At 43.1% G+C, this 25,413-nt stretch overlaps 1 protein-coding gene across 1 annotated transcript; it reads right to left on the bottom strand.

The window, feature by feature from the left end:
- Positions 1–764: 764 nt before the first annotated feature.
- Positions 765–19,249, bottom strand: LOC140732176 (urokinase plasminogen activator surface receptor-like). Its single transcript, XM_073054424.1, has 5 exons — positions 19,124–19,249; positions 9,422–9,562; positions 8,432–8,569; positions 3,725–3,862; positions 765–2,230 (listed from the first exon to the last, which is right to left on the bottom strand). The coding sequence occupies exons 1-5, from the start codon at positions 19,173–19,175 to the stop codon at positions 1,908–1,910; spliced, it is 792 nt and encodes a 263-aa protein (XP_072910525.1). The 5' UTR covers positions 19,176–19,249; the 3' UTR covers positions 765–1,907.
- Positions 19,250–25,413: the final 6,164 nt, after the last annotated feature.

Here is a 25,413-nt window from a genome sequence, read left to right as displayed (position 1 = left end):
GATTAGAGAGTATCGATAGATCCTAAGCATTTTACATTTATATTTCTTACTGAAGTTCTCACCGTTGTGACTGTGGATTTCAACTATAACCATCCTGATCGGGAATATTTTATGATTCCCACCGAAGCTGCAAAGTTAAGCTCCCTACCCCTGAAGACGCTGGGATTTGTAAGCAGGGAGCCAGTTATCCAGAGAATAAGAATGATAAGCACAATTCCGTTAGGACAACACCATGGAGTGGGACAAACGAAGTCAAATGTGAACATGGATCTAACCGCACAACCTTCCCCAGATAAACAAGAACTTTCGCACCTGGACCCTGTAGGGAGGAGCTCCCACGGAGCTGTCTGGGGAGTGGGACAGTTATCCCAAGGTTCAGAATCAGCAATGGAGAACGAACTGTAGACAGATTTCTGGGGGAATACGGTAGAGGGGCAATCCTCGGGGTGTGGTGTTCCACTGCTACTCCTGCTGCCCTCGTCTTTCCGGCTGTGCGGGAGAAGTGGGTGTTTGGGAAAGGGCTGTCGGAGTGGCCCTGGTGAGTAACCGCGGTGCGTTATGTAGACAGTGAACACCGTGCGCCGGTGGTAGAGGAAGGGGTGTTTAGCTTATGTGGGTGGCGTGCCGAAGGAGCGGCTGCTTCGCCCCGGATATTGTTGAGAGTTTCCGGAAAAATACAACAGGGAGCAAGTAACTCGGCGGATTAATGTAAGTAATAGCGGGACAGTGAACTTTATCTGACACATCGAGAACAAATCCAGTCCAACATTACAATATTTATTTACATAAAGCAAAGCGTTTTTTAATGCTCGTTTTACAGTGAGATCAAGAGAGAGATGAGAGCGCGGTTAAGTGGAATTAGTTTAGGACTGATACGGTGATGTGGGGAAAGAGCAGTGCAGTGGGATTAGTTCGGGGACTGATACAGGACTGTTGTAAATGGTGTAAATTGAAAGCTGTTGGGGACAGATACGGATCTGTGGGGTTTTGGCATTAACAGGTGAGAGTGGAGAGAAGGATAGTGTAATTAGTTTGGAAATTGACAAAAGGCTGCGGGTGACAGCGGGGAATAGGAATAGTTTGAGGGACTGGATGCAGGCTTGGGCGAGAGCGGGGTAGTGTGGTTAGTTTGGAGACTGATGCAGACCTATGTGAACTGGGGAAACTGGGAGATATTTGGGGCAGATATAAGGCTGCGGAGAATAATCACAGCGAGGGATGTCTGAGATGGGGCATAGTGGGATTATCTTGAGGACTTCCACTCCCCCTGTACCCTCCCGTACCCCACTGGATTAAAGATACTACAAAAGAGACACAAGCTCGGGTTGTGGAGGGGAGGGATGTTGGAGTGTGCAAATGACAGCGGAGAGGGAGAGCGGGTTGTGGGAGAGAAGAAGTCAGAATGAGCGAGAGATGGGGAGGGAAACGGGCGATAGATTCAATGCTCTGAAAGCTGAATCTTCTGCCTGATCCTCTCCTTGAGGTGAGAGTAGGGTTGTGGAATTAGTTTGGAGACTGATACAGACATGCGTAGATTGGGGGAGGCAGAGGGATGTTTGGGGCCAATACAGGCTGAGATGAGCAATTGTGGAATGGGGATTATCTTGGAAAATCAGATATGGAGGCCATTAAGATTCGTTTGAGGACTTCCCTTTCCTCTGCCACTTCCCCTGTTGCCACTGGATAGAAGTTACTTATAAAGAAGCACCAGCTAGGGTTGTGCAGGGGAGAGAATGTAGGCTGAGGAAATGACAGCAGGGCAGGAGAGTGGATTGTGGAGAGGAGGAGATGCGAAGTGCTGAGGGGTGGATTCGAGGCTCTGAAAGCAGAATATCTGCCTCTCTCCTCAACTGCTGACCCCCTTCATGCCCGGCAAGTTGATGTAACTGCCATCAAAATGCAACACTCTAGAGTACAGTCGCCCACAATACCAGCAGCAGGGTGATGAGGAGAGGCTGGGTATTAATGGCAGAAGCAGTGTTATTGTCTGTGACTGTCAATGTGGTGCGTGCTGCAGTGCTCTGCCGTGGAGTGCTGTGAGTTTGTGTGGTGGGCGATGATGTAGTTGTCCCTGGTGTCGTAGTATTAGGGTTATCCTGAAATCCATTATTACACCGGTTTTCCTGGCAACAGGTGACATTGCTGCGTCTGAAACCAAATAATAAATTGATGTTCCGCTCATTGCAGAGTGATTCCGAGGCACAGCCCATGGTGATCTGGCTGGTGTTGCCTATGGTGGGAGAAGGAAACAGGATGTCCATTAGCCACATTCTCACGAGTCAGGTCAACAAACAACGCTCACGAGTTCTTTCCCTCGAACCAAATGAGGAGGAATGACGGGCTCTGAACAGGAAATGTTTCATGGATCCGCAATGGGACCACGGCTGTTTATGATCTATATCCACTATTGGGCTAAAGTACTTAAGGATAAGTTCGTAAGTTTTCAGACAATACAAAGATTGGTGGTCTTATGGATAGTGTAGACGTCTTCCAGTGATACGCACAAGCTATTCGGCATATGTTGGAAATCAAGAGTAACACATACAAAATGCAGGAGGACGATTTGGGAAAGTACCCTATAACAGAATTGGTTGACTGGTTATAATTTTCTATAGATGCTGCCTGGCTTACTGAGAACCTCCTGGTGTGTGTGTGTGTGTGTGTGTGTGTGTGTGTGTGTGTGTGTGTGTGTGTGTGTGTGTGTGTGTGTGTGTGTGTGTGTGTGTGTGTGTGTGTGTGTGTGTGTGTGTGTGTGTGTGTGTGTGTGTGTGTGTGTGTGTGTGTGTGTGTGTGTTGCCAAATTATGTGGTAGGATCTAGATCAGTTGCAGATATGGACAGATAAATGGCAGCTGGCGTTTACCCCAGTCAAATGCAACGTGTTGAACTCTGGAAGGTGAGATATAAAGATACGGAGATAGAAATGACAATGGCAGGGCCCTCTTCAGCATTGAGATGCCGAGTGATTTTAACGTCCCCATCCATGTTCATTGAAAGTGGTTGCACTGGTTGATATGGCAGTAAAATTGACTTGCAAGAGTCCGGAAGTGTCGTTGATTCTCAAAAGGCTGCGTCTGGAGCATTGCATTAAGTTCTGGTCATTCTGTTACAGAAACAATGCGAAGACAATGGAGAGCTTGGAGAAGAGGTTCACCGGGATGCTGCCTGAGATATGAGGAAGGATAGGACACACTTGGGTTGCTTTCTCTGCAGAGTCAGGAGCTGATGGGACATCTCATAGATGTTTATGACATTATCAGAAGCATTGATAACGTATACAGCTGGCATCATTTTATCCCAGGTTAGAAATATCCATTACCAGAGGGTTGCAGTTAAAGTGAGAGAGGGGAATATTCACAGGAGATGTACGGGGCACGTGCATTTTCTACAGAAAGAGTAGGGGCTGCATGGGATGCACTCAGTGATGCTGGTGGGGCAGAGCACGGAGACGTGTCAAAGGGCTGTTAGACATATCGATGAGCAGAGAATCCAGGCATACGGACACTATGTCGGCAGAATGGATTGGATGTCATTAAACTAATGTCGTTTGGTAATGCATTGTAGAACGAGGGACCTGATCCTTTGTTGTACAAAATACCAGGTTGTCAATAGAAGATTGCAGAGAGAGCAGAGAACCCAAAAGATGGGTGGATTGACCAAGTGGTGTAACTTCAGCGGTGTTGTGGATGGACGTGGTGGGGGTAGGGTGGAAGGACAGCACTTACCGATGATACTTGTGGCGTGAATACAACGGTTCTGTTCCCCGTGGCAACTGACAGCGGCCATCGATCGGTTACACGCAGTTTCCGTGAACGTTAAACAACCCTCGCATTCCAGACCATTCAATGTCATATTCTCCTTCTCTGCAAACGGAATGCACACCATCAACAGAGCATGTCCTAACTCTTGATATTCGGTGATGTCCCCACTTTCCGCCTCTTCGCTTGCTTAGATGATCTCTGCTTACAGACTGAGCCGTAAGTGGTACACTCAATCCTTTCCCCATTCCTAGGTTCTCAGTGTGGGTCAGAGATGGGGGTCCTATGAAGATTGACCAATAAGGACCCTCCAGTCTAAAGGGACCAATCAGGATGTGATCGGGCACTCTCCACTTCCTGGGTGGTATTGTCCATGCACTCAATTGGGAGTATTATACAGGCCCCCTGGTAGCAGCAGAGATATCGAGGAGCAGATTGGGAGGCAGATTTTGGAAATGTGCAAAAATGACAGGTTTGTTATCATGGGTGACTTTAACTTCCCTAATATTGATTGGCACCTGATTCGTTCCAATGTTTTAGACGGGACAGAGTTTGTTAAGTGAGTCCAGGATGGATTCTTGTCACAATGTGTTGACAGGCCTACTAGGGGGAATGCCATACTAGATCTAGTATTAGGTAACGAACCGGGTCTGGTCACAGATCTCTCAATGTGTGAGCATCTGGGGGACAGTGACCACCGCTCCCTGGCCTTTAACATTGTCATGGAAAAGGATAAAATCAGAGAGGGCAGGAATTGTTTTAACTGGGGAAGGGCAAATTATGAGGCTATAAGGCTAGAACTTGCGGCTGTGAATTGGGATGAAGTTTTTGCAGGGAAATATACTATGGAAATGTGGTCGATATTTTGGGATATCTTCCAGGATGTTAGGGATAAATTTGTACCAATGCGGAAGATAAAGAATGGTAGGGTGAAGGAATCATGGGTAACAAGTGAGGTGGAAAATCTAGTCAGGTGGAAGAAGGCAGCCTACATGAGGATTTGGAAGCTAAGATAAGAGGGGTCTATTGAGGAATATAGGGTAGCAAGAAAGGACTAAGGCATTCTTCAATTATGTGAAGAATAAAAGGATGACAGGAGTGAAGATGGGACAAATTAGAGATAAAGGTAGAAAGATGTGCCTGGAGGCGGAGGAAGTGAGTAAGGTCCTCAATGAATACTTCTCTTCAGTATTCACCAATGAGAGGGAACTTGATGACGGTGAGGACAATACGAGTGAGGTTGATGTTCTGGAGCATGTTGATATTAAGGGAGAGGAGGTGTTGGAGCTCTTAAAATACATTAGGATGGATAGGTCCCCGGGGCTTGATGGAATATTCCCCAGGCTTCTCCACGAATCGAGGGAAGAGATTGCTGAGCCTCTGGCTAGGATCTTTATGTCCTCGTTGTCCACAGGAATAGAACCGGAGGATTGGAGGGAGGCAAATGTTGTCCCCTTGTTCAAAAAGGGTAGTAGGGATGGTCCGGGTAATTATAGACCAGTGAGCCTTATGTCTGTGGTGGGAAAGCTGTTAGAAAAGATTCTTAGATGTAGGATCTCTGGGCATTTAGAGAATCATGGTCTGATCAGGGACAGTTGGCATGGCTTTGTAAAGGGCAGATCGTGTCTAACAAGCCTGATAGAATTCTTTGAGGAGGTGGCCAGGCATATAGATGAGGGTAGTGCAGTGGATGTGATCTACATGGATTTTAGTAAGGCATTTGACAAGGTTCCACGTGTTAAGCTTATTCAGAAAGTCAGAAGGCATGGGATCCAGGGAAGTTTTGCCAGGTGGATTCAGAATTGGCTTGCCTGCAGAAGGCAGAGGGTCGTGGTGGAGGGAGTACATTCGGATTGGAGGGTTGTGACTAGTGGTGTCCCAGAAGGATCAGTTTTGGGACCTCTACTTTTCGTGATTTTTATTAACGACCTGGATGTGGGGGTAGACGGGTGGGTTGGAAAGTTTGCAGATGACACAAAGGTTGGTGGTGTTGTGGATAGTGTTGAGGATTGTCGAAGATTGCAGACAGACATTGATAAGATACAGAAGTGGGCTGAGAAGTGGCAGATGGAGTTCAACGCGGAGAAGTGTGAGGTGGTACACTTTGGAAGGAGAAACTCCAAGGCAGAGTGCAACGTAAATGGCAGGATACTTGGAAGTGTGGAGGAGCAGAGGGATCTGGGGGTACATGTCCACAGATCCCTGAAAGTTGTCTCACAGTTAGATAGGGTAGTTAAGAAAGCTCATGGAGTGTTAGCTTTCATAAGTCGAGGGACAGAGTTTAAGAGTCGTGGAGTAATGATGCAGCTCTGTAAAACTCTGGTTAGGCCACACTTGGAGTGCTGTGTCCAGTTCTGTTTGCCTCACTATAGGAATGATGCGGAAACATTGGAAAAGGTACAGAGTAGATTTACCAGGATGCTGCCTAGTTTAGAGAGTATGCATTATGATTGGACATTAAGGGAGCTAGGGCTTTACTCTCTGGAGAGAAGAAGAATGAGGGGAGACATGATAGAGGGGTACAAGGTATTAAGAGGAATAGATAGAGTGGACAGCCAGCGCCTCTTCCCCAGGGCACCACTGCTCAATACAAGAGGACATGGCTTTAAGTTAAGGGGTGGGAAGTTCAAGGGGGATATTAGAGGAAGGTTTTTTTTACTCAGAAAGTGGTTGGTGTGTGAAATGCATTGCATAAGTCAGTGGTGGAGGCAGATACACTAGTGAAATTTAAGAGACTACTAGACAGGTATGTGGAGGAATTTAAGGTGGGGATTTATATGGGAGGCAGGGTTTAAGGGTCGGCACAATATTGTGGGCAGAAGGGCCTGTATTGTGCTGTACTGTTCTATGTTCAACATCCGCCACATTATGGTGCTGCCCTCTACAGGTCAGGTGTTGTGTGTGACTCTCTTTAATTTGCTGGGTGAGTGCACTACATAAACACACAAGACACGTGGCACTGTCTGGTATAAAGCAGCCGGCTCGATCAGCAGCAAACCCTCCCAAAGATTGGCTGGAGACAAAAAGTGGTAACAAAAATGGCCTTTTCTGACTGGTTGCTGGTCAGTAGTTGTGTGCCATAGACGCCGCTGTCGAGACCGCTTCTTTTCATGTTGTATGTCAATGATTTGGGAAACGGAATGGAATTTTTTGCGGCTAAGTTTGGGGAGGATCTGAAGATAGGTGCAGGGGCATGTAGTGATGTGGAAGAAGAGAATCCACAGAAGGACAGGCAAGTTAGGGGTGTTGACAAACGAGTGGCAGATGGAAGATAATACAGGAACGTGTATGGTCATGCACTTTGCTAGTAGGAATGAAGGTGTATACTGTTGTCTATATGGAGATAAGGGTCAGAAGTCAGAGATACAAAGGGACTTGGGAGTTCTCGTGCAGGTTTCCCTAAAGGTTAACTTGCAGATTGAGTCAGTGATAAGGACTGCAAATGTAGTGTTGTCATTCATTTCGAGAAGACTGGATAATAAAAGCAAAGGTGTAAAGCTAAGGCTTTACAACGCATTTTTTGGACCGAACTTGAGGTATTCTGCGCTATTTTGCACCCTTTTTCTAAGAAAAGACGAGCTATCATTGGAGAGCAGGTTCAGGAAAATGATTCCGTGAATGAAAGTGTTTACACATGAGGAGCGTTTGGTGCCTCTGGGTCTGTACTCGTCTGAGTTTCGAAGAAACACTGGAGAATCTCTTTGAAACCTATCGGATGTTGCAAGGCTTAAAAAGACGGGGTATGCAGAGTACAGTTTTTATGCACCAGAGGATAATATTAGCGGCGTCTCCATCATGAGTCTGTACGGGATACAAATTGAGAATAGATCTGCCTTAAATATTGTCAGTACTGTTGGATGGGCAATGAGGATGGAGTGCAGTTAGAAGATTGGTGAGGAGAGATCGCCGTGGTGTGGAAAGGGTGGTGACGGGCCGAAGAGAATCTACTGGTGGACTTGTTCTTGGGCCTGGCCAAAATGGCTATTCACGGGTCTATGCGGCGAATATTCGAGGGCTCTGCCAGAGCCGACAGCCTGCTCTTCTTCTGAGGGTACGTTCGTGCCCGGCTGTTGTTGGAGAGGGAGCATGCGGTTACAATGGGTACGGTGGTGAATTTCCGGAAGCGGTTTCCTCTCCCCCCGCCCCGGGAAATTGACTGTTTTATAGACAATATATAGCAATATTTTAGTTTGAATTTTATCACCGTCTTGCAAAAATTGAATATTTGTATTTTGTGTACGTCATGTGTAAATAAAGATTTATCGTTTTTTTAAAAGAAGAAAAGGACAGAGTGCTGAAGGATTTCACTTGAGGTGAGACTGCAAGCCGCAGCTGGTGCGATGAGGAAGGGGCACACAGAGAGTGCCAGTGATGAGGGAGTGCCACGGTGTGAAAGGGTCGGCGCGGAGGGATCGTCATGTTATGGGTTCTTGCTGTGCATGAAAAGAAATTAGAACGTCTTTACAGAAAGGGTCGGTATCAATTAATTGACAGCATGCGGCATGTTTATACAGAGGCAGAAACTGTGAGGGAGAGAAACAAGAGAGTGTGAGGGAGAAGGGAACTGGGGGTCGCGAAGGAGAGATGACAGCAGAAAGGGGTGGAGAGAAAGAAAAAATGGCGGTAGAGGGACCGCGAAGAGAGCGCGTGTGGACCGTCCTAGCAACTCCGCACCTGGTTCCACCTGACTGTTGCACAGGTCCGAGTTACAACAGGCAGAGTGCACGAAGACGGAAGTGCGGCCGCTGTTGAAGGAGATGACATCGGTGCAGATTCCGCAGCCAAAAAGCGTTTGCTGGACCTCAATGAATCCTGTGGAGACATCTCTTAGCGTTACACTAGCCCCTGGTACATCCCGTCGTGCTCCCAACACCTATCCAATCTCACCGTCTGACATTCCCTCACAGTCCTCCTGCCCACTTCGTCTCTCAGCTCTCTCGTTCTTCCTTCCTCACCCCGTCACCTTCTCACTCTCTCCCTGACCCGTTTGCCCCCTGTTCAATTTGACCACCTCAATATCCCTTCCCCCACTGCTGCTCCGATGACTCTATCCGCATCTGCCATCTCATTCTCCTACCCTTCCTTTTCTCTCCATCGCCTACTTGCCCCCAACGCTCCCCTGACCCTGCTCTTTTCTCTTCTTATCCTACGCTCGCCTTCCCCTCGCACAGTCCACCAGTCTTCCTTCTCAATCCCCCTATGATGCTTTCAAGTTGCATGCCATCTTGGACAATTACTCCCATCCACTCCATAAAGTACTGGTTAGGCACAGGAGTACATTCAGCCAGTGACTCATTCCACTGAGATGTAACACTGAGCGTCATCGGAAGTCATTCCTGCCTGTGGCCATCAAACTTTACAACTCCTCCCTCGGAGTGTGAGCCAATAGGCTGGTCCTGGATTTATTTCCACTTGGCATGATTAACTTATTATTATTTAATTATTTATGGTTTTATATTGCTATATTTCTACAGTATTCTTGGTTGGCGTGGCTGTAACGAAACCCAATTTCCCTCGGGATCAATAAAGTATGTCTGTCTGTATCCATTTCCTCATTATTGTGTCTATTCACTTCTTTGTTCGCTTGCCGGTGCCACGCCTACCCCTCAATTGTCCACTCCACCTGTTATACTCCAAATAGCTGTTGGGTGGTCCTGGTACTACCTGAAGTCGGTAAAAGCAACTTTGTCCGGATGGTGAGGGTGATGCAAGTGAGGTTCAAGGTGTCGTTACAGGTGACGTTTCTCTGACCCAGGCTGCAGTTCTCTCTGGAACTGTCGCAGTCGTAACACTGGAGAGGGTGGGCTGAAGTGAGGAAAGGAGTCAGAAACATACCATTAGAATACGTCCTGGGATGCTCCTGAGATCTCTCACGGCTAAATGGCCGTGAAAACCCACCAACTTCCCCTTCACTCCTCTCTCCCTATAAACACTCCACCCAATCCCCTCTCCCACCCTCTCTCCCTTGAAACAATCCACCAGCTCCCATCTTCTATCATCTCTCCCCAGTCCCACACTCTCTTCTCGATATCCTTCCCCCAAACCTCCAACATCATCCCGTCCCTTTAGCCTACCTCTACCCCTTAGCTCCCCACTCTACAGCCACCACCAACACTATTCATGGAGTTACAATTTAAACAAATCTGTGCACAGAGCTTCCTCTAACTGTATCTACACCCATTTCACTCTGTAACACCATCCTGCCTCTTCGCACTTCCCTCTCACTGTGAACCCTTTTGGCCCTAAAGACCTCCCTATTTCTGTAACCTACTCCAATTTCATCACCACTGTCTCTGACCCACTCACCCCCATGCATTTCACAGAGTAATTTGTGTGATGTTGCCGTCCGTCCATTGGAAGAAATCCGATCCCCGTTGCTCCCCTCTTTCGGGTAGAATAAACCCCAGATGATATGCAATCCTACCGCTTTCAAAATACTGACTATTTGGCAAACCCCTCACCCGATTCCCAACTTCGTTTAAATTCCACAAAACTGCTACACTACTGCATAGCATCTTTTAAAAAGAAGATTAAACGCGGTTGGTCTGGGATGGTTATTAATGAAAGACCCAACCAATAATGTAGAGAAGGTGGGGCGGATGTGCTGCATGGTACAGGCTATAGGTTTTTGTCATCCACATACATCTCGCACCGAAGAACACAGCACACAACAGCTCTGGGAGCTGCAGTTCACTGTAATCGGCCACTGGAAAATGATAGTAATAGGTAATTAACTCACAGTGAAAGAAGCAATAATGGACAAGGACATGTTGGAAGAACTGAATACGTCTTCACTGTGCAAAGCACTAGCAGTATGCCGCAGGCTCTGGAATGTCAGAGGGCAGAAGTGAGTGAAGTTGCGATTGCCAGGGAGATGATGCTTGGGAAAGTGAATGTTCTGAAGGTGGATACGTCACCTGGTTCAGATAATCTACACCCCAGCGTTCTGATAGAGGAGGCTAAAGAGATTGTGATGGCATTAGTAATGATCTTTCAAGAATCAGTGAATTCTGGCATTTTTCTGGAGGACTGGAAAATTGCAAATGTCACTTCACTCTTCAAACAGGAAATTGTAGGCCTGTTAGTCTGACCTCAAAGGTTGTGAAGATGTTGGAGTCGTTGCTAAAGATGTGGTTTCGGGATACTCGGAGCCACATGATAAAATATGGTGAAGTCAGGATAGATTCCTTCCATTGGAATTCTTTGAAGAAACAACAAATAGGATGTGGAAAGCAGAATATGAGGATGTCGTGAACTTGGATTATCAGAAGGCCTTTCATAAGATGCCACACACGAGTCTGCTTCATAGCTTTAGAGCCCATTGTATTACATGAAAGATGCGAGCATGGATAGAGCATTGGCTTATTGGCAGTGAAGGAATAAGGGGAGATTTTTTTTCTCTCTGGTTGGCTGTCGGTGACTACTGGTGTTCCACTGATGTTGTGTTCGAACCACTTCTTTTTACGTTATATACAATGATTTAACTGAGGGAATTAACGGCTTTTTCTTTTTACAATATTTTTATTCAGAAGGAAAAAAAACAAGATTTACAGAGTGCAACACATAGATACATCTCAACATAACTTGTGTACATTCATATATTGTAATAAAATTGATTAAAATGTTATAGCATAACACATAAAGGTATACCACTATGTAATCAAAAATTTAAAGATAGGTCATACATCATAAAAGAATTTTTTTATATAAAAAAGTCAACCCCCTACCAACTACCAAAGAAAAAAGCTGATGGATGATAATGGATAAATTAGAAAAGAAAACATATTCGCTTAAGAAGAGAGGATAAAAATATACATAAAAGACTGTGGACTGTTAAACTTTATAAATTGGAAAAATAATTTAGGAAAGGTCCCTAGATATCATAAAAAGATTGTTTCGAATTTAAGACTGAGCAGCGGATCTTTTCTAAATTTAAATAAGACATAATATCACGTAGCCATTGAAGATGTGTAGGAGGGGTAGACTCCTTCCATTTAAGCAAGATTGCTCTTCTTGCTAAAAGAGAGGTAAAAACTAAAACCTGTAGGTTAGAAGTATTTAAAGTTATATCTTCATCTGCAATAATACCAAACAAGGCAGTAAGGGGATTTGGGTCAAATTGGACCCTAAAAAGTTGTGAGTAGGTATGGAAATCTTCCCGCCAAAACTTTTCAATTTTAGGGCAAAACCAAAACATATGAATTAAAGAGGCATCAGCAGAGTTGCATTTATTACAAAGTGGAAAAACATTCGGATAAAAACTGGACAGCTTCTGTTTAGAAATATGAGCTCTATGAACCACTTTAAATTGTAGAAGAGAATGACGAGCACAAAAAGATGATTTATTAACCCGTTTAAGAATTTTATCCCATCTATCATCAGAAATCTCACAACTTAGGTCATCCTCCCAAGATTTTTTTATTTTATCTAAAATGTCTTGTCTAGATTCAATCAACAAGTTATAGATACTGGTAATAGAACCATTAACAAAAGGTTTTAAATTTAAAAGATCGTCCAGTAAATTTTTATCAGGACCTATAGGAAAAGTAGTTAATTGGAAACGTGAGAAATCTCTAATTTGAAGGTATCTGTAAAAATGTGTTTTTGGGAGTGCAAATTTAGTTGACAATTGGTCAAATGAAGCAAGAGATCCTGAGATAAACAGGTCCCAAAAACACTTAATACCTAGTTCTTCCCAATCCTTAAAGACTTTGTCAGTCATGGAAGGGATAAAAAAAGTAATTTAGGAGAATGGGAGATGATAATGAAAAGTTCGCTAAACCAAAAATTTCCTAAATTGAGACCAAATCCTTAAAGGTTGCTTAACAATTACGTTATCTGTTATTTTATTTGCTGAAAAATATGATCCAAGAAGAGAGACAATAGAGGATTTTTTTTACAGAATTAACTTCTAAGGAGACCCATGATGGGCAATCTTTACGATAAATATAATAAGACCAGAAAGTAATATTCCTTATATTGGCAGCCCAATAGTAAAACCTAAAATTGGGTAGGGCTAATCCACCCATCTCTTTATTTCTTTGTAGGTAAACTTTACCTAAACAAGCTTGCTTATTATTGCAAATATAAGATGTTAAAATTGAATCTAAGGAATCAAAGTAGGTCTTAGGAATAAAAACAGGTAAGGCCTGAAAAAGATATAAAAATTTAGGAAGAATCTTCATTTTAATCGAAGTAATTCGGCCAATTAGAGATAAAGAAAAAGGAGACCATTTAGAAAGCATCTTTTTCACATAATTCAGTAAGGTGTTTAAGTTTTCTTTAAATAAATTCTTGAAGTTTTTAGTAATTGTTACACCTAGATATGTAAATTGACTTGTAACAACTTGGAACGGAAATTTGGCATTTGATGACATTAGGTCATTTAAAGGAAATGACTCACTTTTATGTAGGTTCAGCTTATATCTTGAAAAAAACTAAACTGGGAAATTAAAGAAAGATCAGAAGGCAAAGAATTTTCTGTGTTAGAGATAAAAAGTAAAATATCATCAGCGTATAATGAACTTTTATGAGTCATACCTTCCCTTAGTATACCAGAAATGTCCTTAGATTCTCAAAATGCTGCTGCTAATCGTTCTATAGCTAACACAAAAAGTAAAGGACTAATAGGGCAACATTGTCTAGTTCCCCGCTGTAATTCCAAGGGCTTAGAATTTTGAGATTTAGTAATAACCTGAGCGGTAGGAGACAAGTAAATTAATTTAACCCAGTGAATAAAATTAGGCCCAAAATTAAACTTTTCTAAGGTCTTAAAAAGATAATTCCACTCAATCCTATCAAAGGATTTTTCTGCATCTAAGGATAATATACACTCTGATATTTTTTTGGATGGTGAACATATCACATTCAGTAACCGACGTATATTAAAATGTGAGTAACGATTTTTAATAAATCCTGTCTGGTCATGTGATATAATAGATAGTAAAATATTTTCAAGTCTTCGAGCTAAGATTTTGGATAAGATTTTTGCATCAACATTTAATGAAGAGATCGGTCTGTATGAAGAACATTCAGCTGGATTTTTATTATTTTAAGATAAGAGAAATAAAAGCTTCATAAAACGATTGAGGGAGTTTACCCGATTTAAAGGATTCTGATAAAACAGAGGATAAAAAAGGTGTAAGTAACGTAGTGAAAGTTTTATAAAACTCCCCAGGAAAGCCATCAGGTCCTGGGGTCTTACCAGAATGTAAAGCACGTATAGCCTCAGTCACTTCTTCATTGGAAATAGGCTGATCTAACTGTGTTAGGCTATCAGCAGACAATGTAGGAATGTTAATATTACTAAAGAAAGCATTCAAATAGGTATCATCTAAAGAAGAGTCAGACTGATTCAACTTAAGATAAAAGTCTTTAAATACGTTGTTAATTTCAGAATGATCAGATATCTTAGTATCATTGTCTTTAAAAATTTCTGTGATTTGACGATTAACTGTAAAAGATTTTAAGCGATTGGCTAATCCTGTTCTATCCCCGTGAATGTAAAATTGAGTTTTATCTCTCAACAGCTGTCATTCAATTGGGTAAGTCAGCAGAAGATTATACTTGGATTGGATTTCAATACGCTTATTATATATAGTTGGATCCGGAGATAGGGCTCCTCCTATATTATAGTTGGATCCGGATACTTTCCAGATCCGGATAGGGCTCCTCCTGTATTATAGTTGGATCCGGATACTTTCGATCAAGATCTTTGAATATCACTGCTAGATCAGACCTTTCTTTATCAGCTTTTTTCTTTATATAGGTAGAGTAAGGATAATTTCACCACGAATATATGCTTTAAAAGTATCCCAGACCATAGTACCAGCGGTATCTCTTTTAAAATTTTCTTTAGAGAAAAAAGTAATATGGTTTTCCAAAAACTTTAGAAAATATTTATCAGATAACAATGATAAGTTAAAACGCCAACTTCTATTTGATACAGAATGAACAGGTAATCTTAAAGCCAGACATACAGGTGCATGATCAGACAAAGCAATCTCCTTATAATCACAGGATCGAACCAGTGGAAGCAAGTTTCTATCTAAAAAAAAGTAGTCAATCCGAGAGTACATATGATGAAGCTGAGAGAAATATGAATATTCCTTTTCTTGGGGGTGTAAAAAAGGCCACACGTCGAGAATACCACGTTGAAATAGAAAAGATTTAAAAAATAGGACTGATTTATTAGTGACAGGGGTTTTACTTGAAGAGCGATCTAATATAGGGTCAAGCCAAAAATTAAAATCTCCACCCATCACTAAGGAATACTGATTCAAATCAGGCAGAAAAGAGAAAAGATGTTCAAAGAACAAGGGGTCATCTATATTTGGAGCGTATACATTCGCAAATACGATTAGTTTATTCTCAAGACTACCCAAAACAATAACAAAGCGGCCATTTGTATCAGAAATTACATTATGTTGAATAAATGATACATTCTGATCAAACAGGATAGAAACGTCTCTCGATCTAGATTGAGAGGGTGAGTGAAAATGTATACCCTTCCTTCCTTTGAAAAAGCATGAAATATCATCTTTACGAATATAAGTTTCTTGGAGAAAGATTATACGAGATTTAAGTTTCCTGGTATAAGAGAAAATATTATTTCGTTTAACAGGGTTATTTAGACCTTTCACATTAAAGCTGAGTATATTAATTAAAAGATCCATCAAGTACCCTTTAGTAATGTATAAAAAGGTAATCACAGACATGTAGATAGCGAATAAATAAAACAGTAAAAACCTCCAATCAGCTTTCTGGAAGAAACCATTTCCCCCCTCCCACCCCCAAAGAAAAAAATCAACCAAGGGAGACTGAAAACTACTTCTAACGTTCGCAACCCAAAACTCCGGTGGCTCCAAAAAATATATATGTATAGCTGTACTGAATAATCGATTGTAAATATATGTATACAAAAACAAACTATCAAAGTAAATAAGTTCCTATTTACGAGAAAAATACCATGGGAAAATTTAAGTATTAGTCTCGGTGAAAAGGAAAGACAGATAAGGAAAATCAATAAGTAAAACAACATATACTCGCGGGTGCAAAAAAAGGGTAAAGAAACAAATAGAAAATAATTAGAAAGGGAAGCGGTTTAGATAACTTCCTACATGACTAATTTAAGGCATTCAAGGGAGAAAAAAAAACCAAAATGACAAAATGTAAAATAATGAAAAAAAAACAAAAACCAGCAATAGAATATTGTATACTATTGAAAAACAGTAAAAGACCGAAAAGTGTATAAATAATCAAAAGACAGGAAAAATCTGAATGAATTTAAAATAAAGCAAAACACCCTATAGTTTCATTCCTCAGTAATTACTACATGTACACCCTAAATAATTACTTTCAGTCAAATTACTAAAAAGAAGGTAAAAATAAAAAGAACACTGAGAGAATATAACGTTTTGTTTAAAAAGAGCTGCGAGAAAGTAACATTAGAGGACCCAAATAAAGGCGGAAAACAACAAGAGAAAATGAATTCAAAGGCAACATGTGAGAATTTCGGTCCGAAACGTCGTCACTACCTCCTCCCATAGATGCTGTCTGGCCTGCTGAGTTCTGCCAGCATTTTGTGTTTTTTATTTGAGAAAATGAATGCAGTCTGCCTGTATATTTTTCATAGTTTGAAAGATAACAAGGCGCCAGTTACTTAATCAAACAAATGATTACAACTTCGTAAAACAATGAAACCTTGTTATCAACAAAGCTTGAACAAAGCTATCAACAATTCCTTGATTGAACACCTGAAATTAAAACATTTACCATAAAGCAACTCAAGGTTGAATGTAAGCATGGAGACTATGTAAAAATTTCTTAGCTTCTTCAGGCTTCGTAAACCAAGAAACCTTATTATCAGAAGCAATAACCTTGAGTTTACACGGATCTCTGAGAGAAAGGCGACAGCCAAGCTTAAAAAGATCAGACATGACCTCTTTAAAAGCCTGACTAGCTCTTAAAACTTCCGGTGGATAATCTTGAACGATCCGAAACTGTTGATCACGAAATTGTAATATGCGTTTCTTCCTTGATTCACGAAGGATCTGTTCTTTAATCTGATAGTCATAAAAGCGAATGATAATAGAGCGAGGTTTGGCAGGATCCCAATTAGGCGGGGTAACTCGTTGAACGCGCTCAAATTTTGGTAGTTCCGATAGTATATCAGGGAATAAATCTTCCAGCATTTGAGCACAAAAATCAATAGGTTGATTACCCTCCAGTTTTTTAGGAAGCCCAAGAATTCTGATATTGCACCTTCGGTTCCTGGTCTTCAAATCTGTAAGTTTCTTAAGTAACGCGTCGTATTTTTTAAGTTGTTCCTTAGAAATTTTCTTGAAACCTTCGATATCCTTCTGCAACACCGGCAGAGATTCTTCATGTAGCTTAATACGAATTTCATGGTCATTCACAGTCTGTTGTATAATTCCAAGTTTCCGATTAAGCGTTTTCAGTTCAGATTTAACCAGGTCGAAGGAATTCTGTAACAAGTCAAACTTGGATTCCAAGTCATCCAGTTTATCCAATTTTTCGAGTCTCTCTGACATTTGTTGAGACATTTCAGCCAAAGTCTCTAAAGTAACCTCTTTTCTAGAGTGTTTTCTACTCATGGTGCTCTCACTGAGATAGATTTAAACAGCAAAGTAAGCGAATAATTTCGGAGCACGTAGCTACTGCAACCTCCTCCATTACAGCCACCGGAAATCGTCACCACCAACGGCTTTTGGCCATGTTTGTTGATGATACGTAGACAGTTGAGGAGTCAGGTATGTTTGAGGAGATACAGAGACTACAAAAGGACTTGATCAGAATATGAGAATGGACAAACAAGTGATAGATGAAATACTGTGTCGGGAAATGTATGTAATAAAAGGGTAGAATTTCTTTCTGAATGGTGAGAAAATTCGAAAATCTGAGTTGCAAAGGAACTTGGGAGTCTTCGTGCAGGATTCCCTAAAGATTAATTTTTAGGTTGCGTCGGTGGTGAGGAAAGCAAATGTGATGTTAGCATTCATTTCATAAGGACTGGAATATATAAGAGCAAGTATGTAATTTTGAGGCAATATGTGGTACTAGTGAGGCATCCGATGAAGTATTGTGAGCAGTTTTGAGCCCCTTGTCTATAAAAGGATGTGCTGACATTGGAAAGGATTCAAAGCAGTTTCAGGAAATTTATTCCTGTTTGAAAGACTTATCATATGAGGAGCGTTTGATGGCTCTGGGACTTTACTCACTTGAATTCAGAAAAAAATCAGGTGAATCTCATGGAAACTAATCCAATGTTTAAAGTTCTCGATAGAATGGATGCCTAGAGTATGTTTTCTATGCTGCGAGAGTCTAAGACCAGAGGGCACAGCCTCAGAATACAGGGTCGTCCTTTTAGAACGGAGATGAGGAGGAATTTCTTTAGCCAGAGTGTGGAATCTGGGAAATTCGTTGCCACATGTGGCCGGGGAGGCCAAGTCATTGGGTGTATTTAACGCAGAGTTTGATAGATTCTTGGTTATTTAAAGGCATGAAGTGATACAGGGAGAAGGCAGGAGATTGGGGCTGCGAGGGAAATGGGTCAGCCATAATGAAATGGCGGAGTAGACTCGATGGGCCAAGTTAATTAATTGTGCGCCTGTACTTTGTGGTCCTGTGGTCTTAAGGGATCGGAGACAAATCCTTCCCAAATAGTCCCAGGCCCTCCGCACCGGGTTCTGGTCAATTTAATTTTTGCGGAATTGTGTACCCATTCCCCGCCCTCCTCCCCAAAAAAGGAACAATTTCTGGGGCTAAAAAAAAGCTACTACACAAAACGCTAACAACACTTGCCAGTCAGGGCAACGTCATGAGAAAGGCATCTGACCTCCGGGACCTGTCGCTGAAACATTCAACCGACAATCTTTGACTTAAAGCCGTTCCTTCCCCTACTGGGGTCCCAGCTGATGGAGGGGAAACGGCCTCTCGGCTGGGGCTGGAGCGGAGAAATTTCCTCACCGTTAGCCGCACGGCGAACTCGCCGAAAAAGCAAGGTAGCGCTTGGGGTGACCGTACTATGCCGGAGCACTTTTCTCAGCGCGTCAGATCCCAGTGTCATTCCGAGTGCAGCCCCACACCTCTTCCCTTAGAGGAGCACAATAACACAGTTAACAGCGGGGGGCATCGTAAGAACACAATTCCCAGGGCAATGGGCACTAGGATACCCCGTTCAAGAAGGTTCCCGGGATCCAGCGAGCACCGCACGGAGAAGGTCACTTCGTGTGCGATCGTCAACACCGTCGCCCCTATGTCCACTCTCAGGAATGGACAGGAGCTCGATACGCTCTCGACCCCGGGGAAAGTTGTGAGGTACGAAGGCGGGTGCAGTTGACTTACCCTGGGCGATCAATCCCAGAAACAGGGCGAGTGCCAGCAATGTCCTCATCATTGCGTGCAACGCAGCAACTGCCCGGCTTAGGTCCTGTTCCCTATTTCAAGGCGTCCTCAGATGGGAAGGGCATCTTGCTGGTGGAACCCGGTGCTAGCCTACGGCTGGGTCCGCCCAGTAGCGAACCGAAACCAGGAAATGGTGCTAACATGTTCCCATATACGGCAGGATGGGAAGCCAAGGGGAAGATTGCAGAAAGTCCCCGTGATGGATTGATGTCCTTCCTTGATGTTGATGTGACCGAACCCATTCATCGACTGTTACCCTTCCTCCTCCCTCTCCTCACTCTCTGCACATTTATCGCTCCCGTGCGCTTTCCTCTAATCACCCGTCCTATTCACCCACTCTCTCCTGAACCATCACTCATGCCACCCGACAGACCTCAGCCGTCACACGACTGTCACTCTGTTCTCTCCACTTTTCCCAGCTGTCTCTTCAATCACCCATCCCTATTGTCCACTTTCCTCCCTCTATGCTACCCCTTCTTTTCCCACTCCTCTCCTTTATCCTTGTTCATTCTTTCTCTCCATTCACCTTCCTTTGATATAGTGCGGACGAATTAAACTAATTAATGAAATGTCTAACTAAGCCGATCACTTCTGCCTTCACAATGCCCCTATCTCTTCATATTCTGTCCATTACCACTCTCAGTTTGGAGAAACAAAACCTCAAATTCCGTCTGTAGAGCTTTCAGCTGACAGCATGAACGTTAATTTAACTATCTTACAGTAATGCACCCCTCATCTCTTTTTTTTCTATTCCCTGTTCTAGTTAACTTCTCATCCCTTCTCCTCACCTGTCCAAATCCCTTTGGTGCTCCTCCTCTTTCCCTTTCTCCCATTGTCCAGTGTCTTCTATCAGTTCGCTTGTTTCAGTTCCCATTACGTTTTCCAGCTATCACTTCCCAGTTTCTTACTTCATCCGCTTTCCCCCACACACCCACCCTCCAGCTCACGTGGTCACCCCTACCACCTGCCAGCTCGTACTCTTTCCTCTCCCCACCAATTCTTATTCTGCCTTCTGTCCTTGTCTTTCCAAACCTGATAAAATGTCTCGGCCGAAAGTATCGAATTTATTCCCCTCCAAGACGCTGCAAGACTTGCTGACTTCCTTCAGTATTTAGTATGTGGCTCACTATCCTTTAAAACCCTTTAAAACTCTTTCTGTCTCTCTCTCTTTCTCTCTCTCCCCCTATATATATATATATGTCCCCTCTCCTCCATGTCTCTCTGGCCTGTCTGGGGAACTTCAGAGAGCAGACACAGACTGCAGGTGTCAGTAGTAACAAACTGAGTACACCACCAGAGAGTGGATACCGGGAAGGGGCGAGGTGGAGGAAGGGACAGGGGTGAATTCGAGGCGAGATGAGCTAATCATCCCAAGATGTAAAACTGTAGATTACAGTTGCCCTCAGTGTCAGCTGCAGGCCTTTGAGCAGATGGTAGATATTGATGCCAGAGTCTGTGTTGTTGTCAGTGTGTACCAATATTGTGGGCACTGGTGTGGCAGGCGCCGGAGTGGTGCGCGATGGGTAGTGGGCCCTAGAGTAGGGTGTACTAATGTAATGGGCACTGGAGTGGTGGGCGATGAAAGATGAATGCTGGTGTGGTCTAGAAACTGCCTGGTATTTTGCCACCGCATATCCCTCTATTTTATGTTGGTTTAAAAACATTGTGGCATTGGGGAAGATGCTGTTTCTGAAATTTGAGAAACTTCAGGAACTTCCTGACTGTTGGAAGTACTGGACCACAACCCAGGTGGTCCATGCTAACTTTCTGAGACATAAGTCCTTCAAAATGTTGACAAACAGGAGCTTGCTTTACTTTCTCTCTACCCATGGCTAATGGCTAGGTATAGCTGACATGCCATCTATAAATTTGTTGATGATACATCAACAAATTTGTTGGCAGAACCACAGATGGAGATGACAGGGTGTATTGGAGTGAGTTATATCAGCTAGGTGAGAGGTGTAGCAGCAACAACCTTGCAGTCAATGTCTGTAAGACTAAAAACCAGATTGTGGACTTCCGAAAGGATAAGATGAGGGAACATCAACCAATCCTTATAGTCGGATCAAAAGTGGGGAGAGTGAGCAATTTCAAGTTCTTGGGTGTTCTCTGAGGTTCTAATCTGGTCCCAACACTTCAATACAGCTATAAAGAAGGCAAGATATTGGCTATATTTCATTAAGAATTTGAGGAAATTTGGTTTAGAACATAGAACATAAACATAGAAATCTACAACACATTACAGGCCCGTCAGCCAACAACACAACCTACTCTAGAAACTGCCTAGTATTTTGCTAGCGCATATCCCTCTACTTTTCTAAGCTCTATATATGTATCTAAGAGGCTCTTAAAATACTCTATCCACTTTCAACACCACCGACTGCAGTGCATTCCATGCACCCACCACTCTCTGTGTGAAAAATTTACCCCTGACATCCCCTCAATACCTGTTTACAAGCACTTTAAAACTATACCCCATTGTGTTAACCATTTCAGCCCTGGGAAAATGCCTCTGGCTCTCCACACAATTAATGCCCCTCATCATCTTATACACCTCTATCAGGTCATCCACCGTTGCTTCAAGGAGAAAAGGCCAAGTTCACTCAACCTGTTCTCCAAAGTTAGCCCTCCAATCCAGGCAACATCCTTGTAAATCTCTTCTGCACTCTCTCGATAGTATCCACATCCTTCCTGTAGTGAGCTGACCAGAAGTGAACACAGTACAGTGGGGTCCGCCCAAGGCCTTATATCGCCGTAACATTACCTCATGACTCTTCAACTCAATCACACAGTTGATCAATGCAAACAAACCATACCCCTTCTTAACACTGTCAACCTGCACAGCAGTTTTGAGTGTCCTATGGACATGGACCCCAACATCTCTCAGATCCTCCACACTGTCAAGAATCTTACCATTTATATTAAATTCTGTCTTCAAATTTGACCTACCAAAATGAGCCAGTTCATACATATCTGGTTTGAAGTTCATCTGCCACTTCTCAGCCCAGTTCTGCATCCTACTGATGTCTCACTGTAACCTCTGACAAACCTCCACACTATCCACAACACACCTAACGTATATGTCATCAGCAAATTTACTAACACACCCTCCTACTTCATCATCCAGTTCATTTATTAAAATCACAAAGAGGAGGGTTCCCAGAAGAGATCTTAGTGAAGTGCCACTGGTCACGTACCTCCATGCAGAATACAAACCATCTACAGCCACCTTTGCCTCCTGTGGGCAAGCCAATTCTGGATCCACAAAACAAGGTTCTTTGGATTCCATTCCTCCTTACTTTCTGAAGGAGCCTTGCATGGGGACCCTTATCAAATGCCTTAAAGAAACCCATCTACACTACATCCACAGCTCTACCTTTATCAATGTTTTGATAAATCCTCAAACAACTCAATCAGGCTCACAAGGCATAACCTGCCCTTGACAAAGCCATGCTGACGATCCCTAATCAGATTATGTCGCTCAAAATGCTCATAAATCCCGCCTCTCAGGTTCTTCTCCAACAACCTGCCCACCACTGAAGTCAGACTCACTGGTCTATAATATACTGGGTTATCTCTACTCAATTTCTTGAACAAGGAAACAACATTTGCAACCCTCCAATCCTCCGGTATTTCTCCCCTCTTATTGCTGATGCAAAGATTATTGCATGATTCTCAGCAATCTTCTCCCTCACTTTCCACAGTAGCCTGGAGTATATCTCATCTGGTCCCGGTGACTTATCCAACAATGGTTTTCAAAAGCTCCAGCACATCCTCTTTCTTAATGTCGAAATGTCAGCTGTAAGGCATCCCCACAATTGCCAAGGTCTTTATCCCTGATGAAAACTGAAGTATCCATTTAGTACCTCTGCTACCTCCTCCGACTCCATGTACAGGTTTCCACTATTGCACCTGATTGGTCCAATTCTCACATGACTTATCCTTGGCGATGTTCTCAGGGCGAGGAAGAATGCCTTGTAGAATGCCTTGAGGTTTTCGTAATTCTGCTCCCCAAGGTCTTCTCAGGGCCCCTTCTGGCTCCCCTAATTCCATTCCTAAGCTCCTTGCTAGCAACTTAATAGTACCTAGAGCTCTAAAAGTACCTAGTTTCTTCAACCTTTCATAAGCTTTTCTTTACTTCTGAACAAGATTTTCAACATCCTTTTTACACCATGGTTCTTTAACCCAAACCTAATTTCCCTGCCTCGACAGAACATACCTATACAAAAATCCATGCAAATATTCCCTGACCATTTGCCATATTTCTGCTGTTCATTTCCCTGAAAGCAACTGCTCCCAAGTTCCTGTCCAATAGCATCATATATTCTCCTAACCTAATTAAATGTTTTCTTAAATTCTCTGCTTTTATGCCTCGCCAGTGCTATTGTGAAGGAAAAAGAGTTGTGGTCACTAACTCCAAAGCACTCTCCCACTGAGCCATCTGACACCTGACCAGGTTCATTTCCCAATCCCAGAATCAGTACAACCTCTCCTTTAGTTGGCCTATCTGCATATTGTATCAGGGAACCTTCCTGAACACATCTAAAAAACCTCCATCCCATCTAAACCCCTTGCACTAAGGAGATGCCAAACAATATTAGGAAAGTTAAATTCTCCCATCATAAGAACCTTATTATTATTGCTCCATTCCTGAATCTGCTTCCCTATCTGCTCATCAATATCCCTGTTATTATTGGGGGGATCTAAATAAAAACACCCAATAGAGTTATTACAAACACAAGAAAATCTGCAGATGCTGGAAATTCATGCAATACACACAAAGTGCTGGTGGAATGCAGCAGGCCAGGCAGCATCTATAGGGAGAAGTACAGTCGATATTTCAGGTCGAGACCCTTCGTCAGGACAAACTGAAAGAAGAGAAGAGCAAGTAAGAGATGTGAAAGTGGGAAGGGGAGGGGAGACTGTAAATGATAGGAAATGACAGGAGGGGGAGGGATGAATCTAAGAGCTGGGAAGTTCATTAACAAAACGGATAAAAGGCTGGAGAAGGGGGAGCATCAGAGGATGAAGGCCTGTGAAGAAAGAAAGGGGGAAGGGAGCACCAGAGGAAGATGGAAAACAGGCAGGGAGTTATTGTGAGAGAGAAAGAGAGAAAGAAAAAAAATCTTAATTTATAAAAATTAGGGACGGGGTAAGAAGGGGAGGAGGGGCATTAATGGAAGTTAGAGAAATCAATGTTCATGCCATCAGGTTGAAAGCTACCCAGATAGAATATAAGGTGTCTTTCTTCCAACCTGTGACTTCATCAAAGAAACATTGATTTCTCTAACTTCCGTTAATACCCCTCCTCCCCTTCTTACCCCATCCCTAATGATACGCCTTGCATTAAAATAGACATATCTCAAACACTAGGCTGAGTGCATCTTTGTTCTGACATCTGCCTATTCTTCCTCACAAACTCCCTATGGAGTACTTATTGTTAAGGAGTACAGCAGCAGGGGTGCTCTCCACTACCTGACACCCTCCCTTCCCTCTTCTGATGGTCACCCACTTATCTGTCTCCAGTGGCCCCAGGTTGACTACTTGCCTGCAGCTCCTGTCTATCATCTCCTCACTCCAAATGTCATTGAGCTGCAGCTCCAGTTCCCTAACTCGGTCTCTAAGGAGCTGCAGCTCGATGCACCTGGCGCAGATGTGGCCATCAGAGAGGCTGGAAGCCTCCCGGACATCCCACATCTGACATCCAGAACAGAAAACTGGACTCACAGTCATACCCACTACTCGAATGCACCGAGCTCCATGAGACGCTCCATTTTAAAACTCTGTTCCCCTACCTGTGTGAAGCATACCATCTCTTCAAAATGATTGGTCTGCCACTAATGTGCTAAACGCTCCTAAAAACTTCTACAGATGTACCATGGGGAGCTTTCTGACATGCTGCCTCACTGCCTGGTACGGGGGTGCAGGAAGGAGGCAAAGGCTACTGCACAGGATTAAAAGAAACTACAGAAAGTTGTACAATTATTCAACTCCATTGTGGGTACTAGTCTCCATAGTATCCAAGATATCTTCAACGAATAGTACCTCAGTAAGGCAGCATCTATTTCTAAGGACCAGCAAACCTGGACGTGCGCTCTTCACATTGTTACTGTCAGGAAGTATGTACAGAGGCATACACTCAGAGATTCAGAAACAGCTTCTTCCCCTCTGCCATCCAATATCTAAATAGACATTGAACCCATGAACACTACCTCACCTTTTAATTATTT

Source organism: Hemitrygon akajei, chromosome 1 (assembly GCF_048418815.1).
Source record: "Hemitrygon akajei chromosome 1, sHemAka1.3, whole genome shotgun sequence".
Taxonomy (NCBI): domain Eukaryota; kingdom Metazoa; phylum Chordata; class Chondrichthyes; order Myliobatiformes; family Dasyatidae; genus Hemitrygon; species Hemitrygon akajei.
The sequence above is the reverse complement of the archived record's forward strand: the minus strand, read 5'-3'. Positions and strand labels throughout refer to the sequence as shown.

Bases quoted from the DNA above. Each gene is read 5' to 3' on its own strand.
- LOC140732176 (XM_073054424.1), bottom strand. From the start codon at position 19,175: ATGATGAGGACATTGCTGGCACTCGCCCTGTTTCTGGGATTGATCGCC. The intron at 8,570-9,421 runs GTAGTACCAGGA...ATGTCTCCACAG, and splicing joins GTTGCTTTTACCGACTTCAG to GATTCATTGAGGTCCAGCAA. The intron at 2,231-3,724 runs GTAAGTGCTGTC...CTCCCACCATAG, and splicing joins TCACGCCACAAGTATCATCG to GCAACACCAGCCAGATCACC.